Source organism: Arctopsyche grandis, chromosome 11 (genome assembly GCF_051622035.1).
Source record: "Arctopsyche grandis isolate Sample6627 chromosome 11, ASM5162203v2, whole genome shotgun sequence".
Classification (NCBI taxonomy): Eukaryota; Metazoa; Arthropoda; class Insecta; order Trichoptera; family Hydropsychidae; genus Arctopsyche; species Arctopsyche grandis.
This window is the reverse complement of record NC_135365.1, coordinates 29,152,056-29,166,060: the sequence shown is the minus strand read 5'-3', so window position 1 is coordinate 29,166,060 and position 14,005 is coordinate 29,152,056. Positions and strand designations below refer to the sequence as shown.

The following is a 14,005-nucleotide window of genomic DNA, read 5'->3' as shown; positions in this document are numbered from 1 at the left end:
TAAATAATATGATTTCTATTAAAACTATTCGGAGCTGGAGCGGAGTTGGAACAAGTACTTACATAGGTGTCGGAGAGGAGCTGGAGTGGAGCAACTGATAAAAGTGGTTGCTCCAGATCTCTAATAAAAATGAAATATCAAAAAGATAAAAATTATTTAAAAGCTCAAAATAAAATAATGAAATATTACTATTTCCGGTTTATGAATTCTACCTTATCTTATCTTGACCTTATCAACTTTAAGTTAGTACATAAAAAATCTGTCGAACAGGTTTTAAATGTATATTGGAACTGTATTAACGACCAATAATGATGTATCTAACATATCCAGTCCTTTATGGAAACTTAATGAGTAGAAAATTCGTCCTTTTTTTACTAGTGCGTATCGTGATATTAAATACGCTTTCATGAAATAAATTAGCACGTATAGTAAGTTTCAGTAGTTTAGGAGAAGAAAGAATTAAAAGGGGAAGGTACCAATTATGACGGTTAGCACTTCAATCACCAATACAAAGTTTTCTATAAACCGTCGATACTCGATACATATGCTAAAATTTCTCTAGAAAAGAAAGAAGACATTTTTTTTATAATTAGAAAACATAAAACTTTATTATCCATCTTAAATAATTAAATAATATAAATAGAGGATTACAACATACTTATGAATAGTTATGTACATTGCACTAACATTTTGTCAGTCCATACGGAGAAGTGACTAACGATTGCTTATACCGCGAAGAAGTTTCCAATATCGCGTTCTTTACACTAAAATTGACTTTTTAGAATGTTTCCGAGATATTGCATATTTCAACTTTAAAATATTTGCAATGAACAGGTGTGCAACGCGTGAGATGAGCCATATCTCCGTAGACCAACTCCAAAATTTGTATGTACATATGTACATACATTAATTTTAATACATATGTACATGTACAATAATACAAACATTGAATTGTTTAAATTTATACAATACACTTTATTGAAATAATATAATATATATCATCAATTTATTACCACTGACTTGGAAAAACACGATTTAAAAATAATTATGTTTTCCCACATATTATATAGTAACAAATTGATTTTTACATAATTTATACATATTTATGAATATTCTACGTTGATTATCTTATTTATATATATGAATAAAATTTTTTGTACTAAATATTTACAATGTTTATTTCAACGATCTATCTATCAGGTTCTTTTTTTTCTTCATAATACATGTATTATAAATATTATATCACAGTGCATTTTTTTTCGACGTTTATATAATTTTCTTTATGCATCATGTATACGTTTTATTGTGAATTAATACAGACATAAAATAGTTGCGTCGTAGAAATAAAACGCTTGACTTAATTACGAAAAATTATCACTGAAACCGCTCTTTGGCTGTCTTCTACATTTACGGATACATATACTAAATAAAACATTATTAAAGCTATATGTATTATACAATTAATTCAGAAAATAATTAGATTTATTAATTTTAATACTGAACATGAATTATCAACACATCAATTATATAATTTATTTAATACTATTATATATTTAACACGTATAAGATTTTCAATTTAAATCACAGAAAATATTCTGAATTGAAATACATAGAATATGAACATGAAATATACATTAGATTGGTTTTTCAGTTTGTTGAATAAATTTATTTTATCTAAACAAAGGTAAGTAACAAATAAAATAAGTTTTCCCAGATATAAATAAATTTGATGTTATTTATTTTATGAAAATTATTTTCAATGTTTTTAATAGCAGGTTTATTGGGATGAGATTTGAAAAGGTTTAGTAACTCATAAAATTGAGTATTACGTAAATTGTACTTAAAAAAAAAATTCCAACGAAGTGAGGTCCACCCTAATGTACATACTTATATGTATGTAATAATAAGATGTACAATTTTTGTTGTACAGAAAATAGAAATCCTTTCAATTCCAAATTAAGAATACAATATATTTCAAAATATATCTATAATGTAAAGAATATTGCATACAAAAATAACGTTATCAACGTGACATTATTTAAACTGTGTTCCATTTCCGTATCAACGATAGAAAAATATTCTTCATTTACTAAAAATTATCAGAAAATACACATAGTATGTGAGTACTATTTTTTTTTTTTAATAAACTTTTGAGGTTTTAAAATTTCAATACTATATCACACATCGGTTTTTCTTTTCATTAAAGCATACATTATTAAAACATATTGCAGGAATTATTACTGTGTTTGTTTTTGGAGTGAGCGTTGACAAAGCCACCACAACACTCTTGATCCTTACTGTCGGTGACATTGCTACGTTTGCCTGTCAGTTTTCTAGACTTGTTCTTGTGAGAGTTTGTGGATGATGGACATTTGGAGCTGTTCTTGGAAGCGGCTCTTGCGGCTAGATTAGAGTCAGAGCAGGATGCTGATGGCAATGACACCAACGTCAAATGGTTCACAGTGTATTCTTCAGATATCTCTTTGTCTGTAAACCGAAAACACCATTTCAGCCATCGAAAGTGATTGTTACATTAAAATTTTAAATGGATTTATATAATACCTATACTGTTTGTTTCTGAAAATGGTATTTCCAAGTATGTCAATCTGTGTTTGCTCAACATTGCTGGTGCAGAATGAGATGGTGTTATAACTCTCGTCTGAAAAACATATATAAAAGCCTTGTAAAAAAATACATATACATATTTGACTGAATACAACATCAAAATGAAACGATGATCTGAAACATGTACATATTTGATTTTATGAGAGAATTATTTTATGTTTACATTATTATTAACTCGCTGTTAAACCCCCTAATATAAAACTAAATCTGCTTTATACTTCATGGTGCAAGAATCTAATAAAGATCGTTCCAATTACACTGAATAGCAGCATCCATCTCAGGATAAGGACTTAGATTTACTCACATCATCTTCATCTGCAAATTTTATACTGTTGTTTTTATGATCATTATTTTTGACAGGAGCTGATGGCAATCTCAGCACATGACCAAGGCTTGACACTTTAGATTCTGGGGTCATCTGACTATGAAGATCGAGGAATTCGTCTGTCTCCGATATTAGTGATCCAAACAACTCCGCTGGGGAATATGCATACATGCCTGCCAAAGAGTTGGATCTGGAACCTGGAATTCAATAGATTGTGTTTAACTGAAAACGAAGAAGTTCTAAACTCATCAATGAAATAAATTGTACCTTTATTTGAAATCTTAATAGGTGAACTACTTGTGCTCTTCTTTGAGGCGACCTCATTAAACGTAACGGGCGAATATGTTGACCGGTCTTCGGATGCCGCAGATTTTTCCCTTGTTTGTACGATGGTGTTGGTTTTTATAACTGGTTCATTCCATACTAGTCTGGGTGTTGATTCCCTCCTGGGTAACAATTTAGGGTCTCTTTCTATCAACCAGTAAGTTTTCATAGCACCTATGTGTAAAGGATATTGATCAGTATGGGATGCAATTTTGTAGAAATGTTTCTAGGTTGACTATGATTACCTTTCCCTTTGACGAGGATCTCTCCACGTTCTTTGACTACGTAACCACTTGATAGTCGTTCTCTCGTCGATTGAGATATGTGAATCTTCATTGCTTCAGAAGTTGACTCCATCCTAGATGCCGTGTTTACCGAGTCTCCGAATAAGCAATAACTATATGTATATTTAAAGAGTGTTGATAATTCGAATAAAAATTTACGTAAATATCTCCAACGAAACAAGATGGATCAAACATTACAAAAAAAAAAATTGAAATTTTATAGCATTGGTGTATGTACAGTGAGCGACAAAAATAGGTACGCAGTAGCAAAATTTCATTTTATTCGTTTATATCGCAATATTTTTGATTTAAAAGTTTCTGAAATCATGACTAGGATCATTAAGATAATAAAACAAGACAAATAATTAATTATATTGATGTATTTATTGAGATATTGGAATTATTTACGAAATGGACAAAGTTGGGAAAAAAGTATTGGCAGTTCTTCGGGCGTTTTTAATTTAATTTAAAGCGGTTTTCACGGTATAAATTTTTTAAATATTTCCTATTAATAATATATACATAAAACAATAATATATAAATAAAATAAAGCTTAATATTTAGTAATTCCCCCTTTGTTTTTCATTACTGCCTCAATTCTTCTGGGCATAGAATAAAACAATTTTTTTATAACATCTGGGGAAATATCCTTTTCCCATGTCTCCGTTATTATGTTTACGAGCTCCTGAAGTGTTTTTGGATTGCGGGCTCTTACTTTCCTCTTCAAAATCGCCCATAAATTTTCGATAATGTTCAGGTCTGGACTGTTCCCGGGCCAGGTAAGGGATTTAATTCCCAAACTTTCATTATAATTGGTTATCTAAAACAAGTCGATGATATTTACCACATAAAAAAACAAATTAAAGATAGAAAAACGGTTAGATAACTTACAGAACGAGCTCGATGACAAGGTAAAGATTCGTCCTGAAATATTGGTTCAGCGACGGATTCTGTGAGTGCTTCGATGGTGGGTAAAACACGTTCCCGTATCGTGTTTTCGTATTGGATGGCATTCATGGACCCTCGGACGAACTCTAGCACCCCCATTCCATATCCTGTAATGCACCCCCATATCATGACATACGGGGAATGCTTCGCGGTCGCGAAACACAACTTGCGTGAAAACATCCTCCACTTCTACGGCGAACTGTGGTCTTCCCATCAGATCCAATAAGATTCCAATTAGATTCATCTGAGAACACCACCCTGTACCAGTCCTCTGATATCCAATTCTTCTTGTCCTTGGCCCATTTCAAGTGCTTTTTCTTCATTGAAACCGCCAGAAGTGGCTTTTTCGCGAATTTTATCGCTCTAAACCCTAATTTATTCAGCTTCCTTTGGATCATACGGGTATGTACTGCTGTGGATGTTGAAGTGTAAACCTCATTCCTGATTTTAGAAGCAGTAATAAATTGATCTTGAAGAGCAGCACGTTTTATGACACGATTTTCACGTTCCATCAATTTTGACATCCTTCCAGATCCTGGAGCCCTTGGTAATAATCCTGTATCACTGTATTTTTTGATGAATTTTCTCACAGAACCTTCACTGGACCCCACCCGACGAGCAATCTCTCGATACGCGATTCGCTCTTTCGTAAGAGCCAAAATTACCGCTTTTTCATCGGTCGACATTTGGCGCGCGGACGACATTTTTCTGATGCGATGTTATTGCAACCAAAGTTAACGCGAAACTAAATAGGGAATTGACCATCAGCTTTGTAAATCTTTGTACCAACGGTACATAGAGTTGTGTAAAAAAAAAAAAAAGGTTGGGGTCTCATTGTTTACGGCAGGTAGAGAGGTTTGTTTCGCGCTGTTTGTCCGAAATCTATGTGCGTACCTATTTTTGTCGCTCACTGTATGTTAAAGTAGATAATTATTCCTAATGGTTTTGCCAGTACAGTATTGGTTTTTTGGATATATGTCCTGGCAGAATCTTTGTGATGGGTCTGTTTATAAATATTGAAATAGATTTGTTTTATTTTCATAAATATGCATCCATGATTTTCTAATATTCATTATTTTTTTTAATAACTCAAGTATTTACACATTATTTTGAAAAAAATAGCCTGGTTTTGTTACAAAACATTAGTGCATGGTCACCTTAGTGTATGTAGATCTTAATATTTTGATATATTTATGAAAATATTGAACTTTTTGACTTTTTTTAATTATTATAATGATACATAATAATTTCACTTACTACATATTTTACCTCAGCAATTAATACTCAAGTCAAAATTTGTTACGAAAATGTTATTACATATACATATATCGAATTTCGAGTTATTCAATCTATATATACAATTTATACTATATGTGTACATACACATCAATTTAAGTCCAACACATTTTAATTGTTTACTTGATTACTTTCATTTTAGTAATTGGCTTTAGTAACATGACATGTTATGTCATAACTAGTCTATCAGCTAGTTTTCTATATAAATCACAAATCCTCTAATACAACCTTGGCTTATAAGCCTAATGACTTACAAGATGATTCTAACGAGACCTGTTTTTGGTTACCACTGAGACTTTCTCGCGTTGAAGTCCCAATCTTTCACATATTGAGCACATCATTATAAGGTCCATTCTTTGTCGTTCCTTTCTTCAGATACTTTAAGAACGTATCCCAGGCAGTTTGATTAATATTTCTCAGTATAAAATAATTGTTGGATTAATTTCTAAGGTTTTCTCGATTTTAGTGTTAATTATTGCTACCCATTTTTTTATATCTACATAAATCATATATACCGTGGCATCTTTAAACCGACTATCCCAGCGACGACTGCACCGGAGTGTATGCCGACACGTATTTGTAAATGAGATCCTGCAAATATAGAAATACTTTTATAATATTTGAATCACAATACAGCGATGTGTACACATGCAGTTTTGTAATCTACCTGTAGATGGGTCTTTTAAGTCAGTTATAGCCTCCACCATATTCATCGCCATGTTGCAAACGTTTTCAGCATGGTTATTATCCTTGTCTGGAGCACCACTCACCACCATGTAAGCATCGCCGATAGTTTCCACCTGGAGACCACATTGTTATCCAATTATTTATTTATTGAATTCTAGATCATTATGGCATTACAGGTTATCTCATTGTGTATACAAATATAGTATACATAATATAAAACTTTAAAGGACTATATTGCATTTACAATCGGTACTAATGTTAGTGGCTGACAGTGCAACAGCAACATAGCCCAATACTATAGTTGATATGCAAAATAGTTTGATGCCATTTCCATTTACCTTGTAAACTTTATTATTTTCTGTCAGCTTATCAAATATGGAATACATAGCGTTCAACATCGAGACAACTTCCATTGGTGAAATTCTGCTACATATCTCAGTGAAGGTGACCACATCCGAGAACAGAACAGACACCGAGTCAAACATCTGAAATTGAATTGGCGTTTTAAAACCTATCAAAATTTATTTGTGTTATTTGCTAACTTACTTCGCAAGTGTCGATTGGATTTTCTCCGGTTCTGAGTCTGTCAGCGACTTGTTTCGGTATCATTTGATATAACAGTTCGTCAGTTCTTCTCATCTCTTCATCCAACTTTCTCATTGACTCTTCAAGCTTTTTACTCTTCTGCTGTTCTTGATCTAGAGCCAGCTTCAGCTCGACGGACTGTTGAGTTCCCGCTAACATGAGATCCCTAAATGACGAAAGTTAAATAATACAGACAATCCCAGATTTTTCGATTATTTCTGTAAATAAATAACATACCTGCTAAAGTCGTGCATTGATAAGTCATTTATATAAAGTCCTGTGGATATTAATGAAGTCAAATCAGGCATCACTGGAGTACCCAAATACATCATCATCTTCCAGTTATCCATGTAAATCATTTGACCTGGAAACATTAAGATGTTTTATTAATGTAGATGTCGTATGAATTATTAATATTTGTGAATTTGTGAATATATTGTCAGTAATATGTAGATCATAGTTTTCTACATATTGTGTATCATAATAACAAAAGCATTGTAAAAACAATATTCAGTGCATATGATTTTTTAAAAGCGTCGTATTTTTTTATTATATTATGTGTGACAGAAATATAATGAGCAGCAGAACATAAAGTTATGGCCCTCCTAGTAAAGATTTACATTATCTTAAAACCTTTTCTAAATTGTGTAACATATGTACATATATAACTGTATACATTTATTATTTACTTTAGTCGATGTGGACATACACTAACAGGTTTAATGAAATTTTTAGAGTGACACATGTTTTACATCTGATTTAATAAAATAATGCACAAAATTATTTTAAATTAATACTTTTAGCAATATTTTTTTGTATAATAACTATATAATCAATAAATTTGATGGTATCAATTAGTTCTTGAAAATTATTTCCAAATAAGCTACAAAAACAGTGATCAATAACTGTTTAAGATATCCAAACATTTTTTGAATTTGCGAGAACTTCTTGAACAAAGAACAAGACGAATTGTCTTTAAAGCCATGATTTTTTGAATTTTAAGTGTAATTCCAATGACATTTTAATTCAATATACCAACTACCAATACATATATTATATATAGTGCTTACTATTGCATATATTCATAGAAATTATTATATATTATACTTGCTAGTGCTTTGTGGTGAAAGCTATACTCATACTAATTCTTTCTACGTGCGCTGTACGTTTATAATAACGCTTTTTTTACCTTTCAAATGTATATGTATATCTCCCGGCTTCTTTTTCCCCTCTTTGGGCTTTTTAACAATGATATTATGGAGATTTTCGTTTTCAAGATTCTTTTTATCTTGCTCAATTTTCATTTCTTCTTCTGCAATAGTATTCAACACAAAATTTACCTCAACGAACTGACTTCAATAAGACGTTCCCAACATTGGAGTGGATACAATACATACATATGTATATTGCAAATGTATTTGAAAGGACAAGTTTCATACTAAAGTTCCGCCAGAACTTATCGTTGCTTGTAGCTATTCCAGTAATCAAGTTTTACTTGATACATATACATAACTTGGCAAACTAATATCACATGATGTATTTACTATATGTACCTATGAATTAACGACAAATACCTTTCAATCTCAAGTGTGTCTCTTCGGCAGTTTCAACTTCATCACTCATTAATATTTTGTTTTTGTTTCTATCTTTCGGCTTGCATCCTAAAGCTGCTTCCACAGTCACCAGTTCAAATATATTATTGGTCCTGTTTAAAATCTAAAATGTGTATTAGATTTAATGTCATTTAATGTCATTGCATCTTATTTAAGATAGTTTTGTGTTGTATCAACTCACTGTTTGAAATTTGAAAGATATCAGAGGTCGTACAAGATCAAACCAATTGGTTATCTTCTTTCCAAGCAAGTCGGGTAATATGACCATGAGTGAGTTACCTATGCTTCGGACTATCATATCAGATCTGAAAATATATGAGAGCGGTGATTATAATTGAACTCATGTTAACTCTTTTAACTTAATCAAAAATTAAAAAAATAAATAAATACATATGTTATGGGATTATAGTGTGCTACTTATCATAATTGACATTATCTAAATTCATTTAAAAAAATACATAACTAGAGAATATTCCCATATGTTGGTAAGAAACATTTTGCAATTTTCATTACCACTTTCGTAACGTTCTCATGACTAACCACGCTCTTAGAAGTTTACACTCAAAAGAATAAATACTTGAATATTTTATTATATTTTTGGAAATTCGATTTTTTAAATACTATTCCTACTTATAAATATGCTGTATTTATGAACTTTTCCAATAACTTCTAATCTTTTTTGAAAGTATTTATGTAAATATGGACATATGTACATTAATAAATACACTTGTACTGTATATTATCCCCTAAATTTATGTAATATCTGTACATATGTATATCATTCCTGTAAAATGTTTATATTTTATGTAATTTAATGTTAGATCGTCGACTTTAGGGAGTCTTTAGCTAATATTATGTATAAAATGTATTATGAGCATTTATAAGAATTGCAAATAGGTTTTTGAGCTCTTTTCCTATTAGGCTGTAGATTAACATTAAAATAATATATCACTATAATTACTAACAAAAATAAAAATTCTAAAATATAAAATGGCCAGTAGATCAGTAGCTATTAGAATATATATAAGATACATATATTGTGAACATAGTTTAGTAATAATAAAATAAAATGTAATTTAATTCATGCGTAAAGACAGAAGTTTACATGCATCAAGTAAATGAAAACCCTGGTTGAAACAGATTCGTGCATACTGTCTTATTCGCATATTTGTGAGAAAGAGATATACTGTTTCTCATCATATCGTAATTCCATATGAATTAAAAACTTCCTATAATAATATCTATTTTAGATTTTATATTATATTATAAAGTATCTAAATATTTTATTAATATCTATGTTAATTTATTTTTAATCATAATTATATGCATATATGTAGTTGTTTAGATGTTTTATTTTGTGGCGATGGAAGTCTTCAAGACATCGCTTCGACTTGGGACATTACTTGCAAGAACACGTTTATCCAAAGACAAGAGCAGAATGGAAAGGGACCCCTACCATACAATTTCAAGCAAGGATAAATACTACCATACAATTTCAACGACATAGGTCGAATGTATCATTTTGAAAGGACTATCCCATGTACGCGTCCCATGAACGTCACATTTTTTTCTGTATGTTTAAAACTATCTAAAAAGAACCACGTCCCACATTCACCGCTGTCTGATTTTACCCTAAGTCTGCTCATCACCATAACGAATTCTATATTAGAAATCATCATCCAATCTTTAAATTGGACTCACAGCCAATTCGACAGTTCTAGCTTTGGGCCTGTAAACTAAAATAAAATTATATAATTTGGCATAACAATACCCAAAGACAATGCAAAACGGGAATATTTCGAAGAGTACTGAAGCACTGATTGGAAGATGCTTTTCTTCCCTGGTCATCGCCAACGAAGCCAGCGTGAAGGCTCTGTTGTCGAAGGTCAGCTGGAAAGTGACGTGGATGGTGTCGAACAGCAACTCTTCCCTCACCAGCTCAATATGCATGTCTTTATGGTAAAAATGTCTAGCAACCTTGAATTAAAAAGAAAAGCATTTCATGTTTTGATTTAAAATGTTGGGTCTATGTGTGGGGCTGGTAAAATATGTCATACCTCTCTTATTTGCCCCATGGTGTAATATACGAATCCCCTGCGCTTGCTCCTGTAGTGTAGGGTAAGTCCTTGCCTGGATTCGTTCTCGCATATGAAACTTGGTGCCCTCATCCTGGGATAGGAGAACTTGAGGTACTCGTGTAGGTTGTCAAGTCCATTTAGAAAGTCGCGCATGTGACGACCCAGCACCGACAGCACTCTGTCGTAGCCATATTGACTGACAAAGTTGACGAAATGTACTCCCATTTGATCCATGAACTCCCTCTCGCTCACACCCAACACCTGAAACACACACACACACACATGCAAGCAAACGCTCATGTACGTCGACCGTTTAATCTTAGATGATATTTGAAGAATATTTGAATACAAAATTAGATCAAATAAATAAAAAAAAATAATTTAAGAATAAATTGTAATAGCTAGAAATTTTACCAAAACATTGCGTATATATACCTATAAATATTGATATTTGAAGAATATTTGAATACAAAATTAGATCAAATAAATAAAAAATAAATAAAAAAAAATAATTTAAGAATAAATGTCCTTGTGCTCCGTTGGGATTTGAGATATGAGAGTCGCGGTGGAATAATTTACGAAACACTCAGAATTGCGAATTGTATATTTAAATGGGATTAATCTTTGCGGCTCAATTCTAAGAGGTCCTATGTCCGGGAGCTCTCAGGAAAGTGATACTCTTCTTCTATAATGTCTAAGTTTGCCTCGTTCGTGACGATATTTAAATGAGCTGGGCCACACCGTGAAACTTTGTCGGCCGACTAGCTGCGCGACATGAAGAAATATATTGAAATGTTAGCGAAAAATAAGTTGACGGGTGTGGCATGTCCCATCTAAGACCTGGGCCACACCGTGTAACTTTGCCGGTCGAGCTGTTGTGCGACCAGAAAAAATGTATGGAAATGTGAGCGACAAAGAAGTTGACGGGTGTGACGGGTGCCCCATCTAACTGCATACATTGGTCTGGTCACCATCAACCAAGTCGCTCGCAAGTCGCACGGTGTGGCCCGGCTCTAACTGCTTGCTCAACCAAATCGCTCGCAAGTCGCACGGTGTGGCCGGGCTCTAAGGAAAGATTCTTGCCTCGAATGCTCGAATTCCGAGAGCGGAAGCCCACCAGTCGCGGGGGTTTATTATATATAGGGATGTGCAGTGATGTGCTGCTAAAATTCTATGAACCGGTTCGTATTTTGCCAAAAACAACCCCCCCCCCCCTATTTTTATGCATTTATTTCAAATAAAAAAGGAAAAATTTCAACTTAAAAAAAAAAATACAGAATTGTTTATCTTTTCGTCTATCATCTGCTGTGTGATGGTGACTTCTGAGCCATAATTTAATGAATGGTGTAGAATCCCATGAAGTCATTGGTAAACCTATCAAATTAATAGTCATTAAGTCTGATATGTGTCTAATACTTAAATTTGCCCTTTTTTTCTGAACAAATAGTATTCATGAGTGAAAAACCTTGTTCCGCCTCTGCAGAACTTATTGCAATTGTATAATATTGTAGGATATTAATATAAAATGATTATAATTATGTATAATGATGTGGCTCATGCCGAACAGTTGGTACTATTCACATATGTATTAATGTTAAGGTTGGTACTCCCGAACCTTGTCCGGGCGACAGTAGCGTCGCGGTGTGACGTTAGACCGGGTGCGTATGCGCATCGAGTACCTATTGTTCTAAATAAACGTATAAGATTGAATTGAGATCGCTTTTACTTGTCTCTCTCTCCTGCAATCCTCCCTACTACCCAGCGGACTTCCTATAATATTAATAATATTTTTAGCTTTTCTGACCGTTTCAGGAAGTTCATCACAATTATCTTTTAAAATATTATCAATATAATCTCTGAAATCATTTACGTTTATTTTGAACTTAATGATTTCCCTTAGAATCCTAATATTCTCTACGTAAACTACTATTACGTGGTTTATGATATCCTCATACTCCGAGGTGCATTCGAATCGTTAAAGCCCTAGCTCCCGACTTTGGCCCTATTGGAACTAAGCCACAAATGTACAATATTAATTGGTGTCAATTGGTGGCAATTGTCACGTCGACGTGCGATAATGGATCGATCGCACACTTATGTAAGTGACGATAATAGATCCAGATTCGGGTCAAAGACTCAAATATGTATTAACCTGTTGAGCCTTCTTCGCTAGCCTGGGTACCAAATTTTCGGGGAAGACTTGATGCACTGAAAACGAAGGTTGGTCCACTCCAGCTTGTCTCCTTATGTCCTCCCACCTGTCCTCGCCGTACACCTGTCGAATGTATTCGGCCATGTTTTCCAGAATTAGGCCGTACATTTTGAGGCCTGAAACAAATTGGTTCCATTGATATAGAAGGGTTGAAAACTTTGTAAGATTAATTGTGTAATATTTCGGTTATTTGTTTGGGACTTGGTTATACATAGGTATATACATATATCGCTTAGAATTTGAGGGAAAAATAGTACAAGGAGAAGCGAAAAACAAGTAGATACAAATTGAGTTTTCCTTGTAATTAAAGACTCCTCTTTTTTCACGTACTCATAGGTACGGAATACGAAATAAATGCTGTAAAATAAATATTTGAGACGGGTTAGAAAATAAGTTCCAAAATTTAATATTCTACTTGTATAGGAAAAACCTGGAGGCGTAGCTTATAAAAAAATTTAATTTTTTCTTAATATTTGTTTTTTCAAAATTAAAAAAAAATGATAAATTAAAGATTTATTTAAGTCTTAGATAAACAGAGGCTTATAGTCTGATGACGATTTTCATTTAACCTTTTTGATGGATTTAAAATTAGTGATAAAGAATTCAGGCAGTGGTGTAGTAAGGCCATAATATAATATTTTTGTTTCAAGATGGAGTGCTTTACAGGGCCATTTCAAACATTCAAAGTTGACTTAAATATTTTTAAGTCAAAAACTTATTATATACATACATACAGCCACAGTTCAGTGTACTGGTAGAGTTATTGTATACCAGTACTAGGTCGTGGATTCAAGTCCCGGCCAAATACGCTGCTGGTGAGATCTTGTGATTATTAAAAGAATACAGATCAACCGCCTCCTGTTAGATTTCCGATTTTTCTGGCTTAACTGTTGACGGATTCAATAAACTAGTATCTTTCCCCTCAGTTTCTCGCAAATTCGAGTTATTAGCATTGGCATCTCAAATTTGTTGAATATTATAAAAATGCTACCTACATTATGTGTTTCTCGCAAAATTGCTCTGTATCA

General features: G+C 32.8%; 1 protein-coding gene across 1 annotated transcript; it reads right to left on the bottom strand.

Annotated features, from left to right (window-relative positions):
- Window positions 1-2,141: 2,141 nt before the first annotated feature.
- Window positions 2,142-13,085, bottom strand: Gyc88E (Guanylyl cyclase at 88E). The gene is made up of 15 exons (XM_077441031.1): window positions 12,918-13,085; window positions 10,745-11,026; window positions 10,459-10,664; window positions 8,869-8,992; window positions 8,649-8,790; window positions 7,312-7,438; window positions 7,036-7,240; window positions 6,828-6,974; window positions 6,470-6,602; window positions 6,318-6,393; window positions 3,520-3,671; window positions 3,218-3,448; window positions 2,930-3,147; window positions 2,563-2,659; window positions 2,142-2,487 (listed from the first exon to the last, which is right to left on the bottom strand). The coding sequence occupies exons 1-15, from the start codon at window positions 13,083-13,085 to the stop codon at window positions 2,216-2,218; spliced, it is 2,580 nt and encodes an 859-aa protein (XP_077297157.1). The 3' UTR covers window positions 2,142-2,215.
- Window positions 13,086-14,005: the final 920 nt, after the last annotated feature.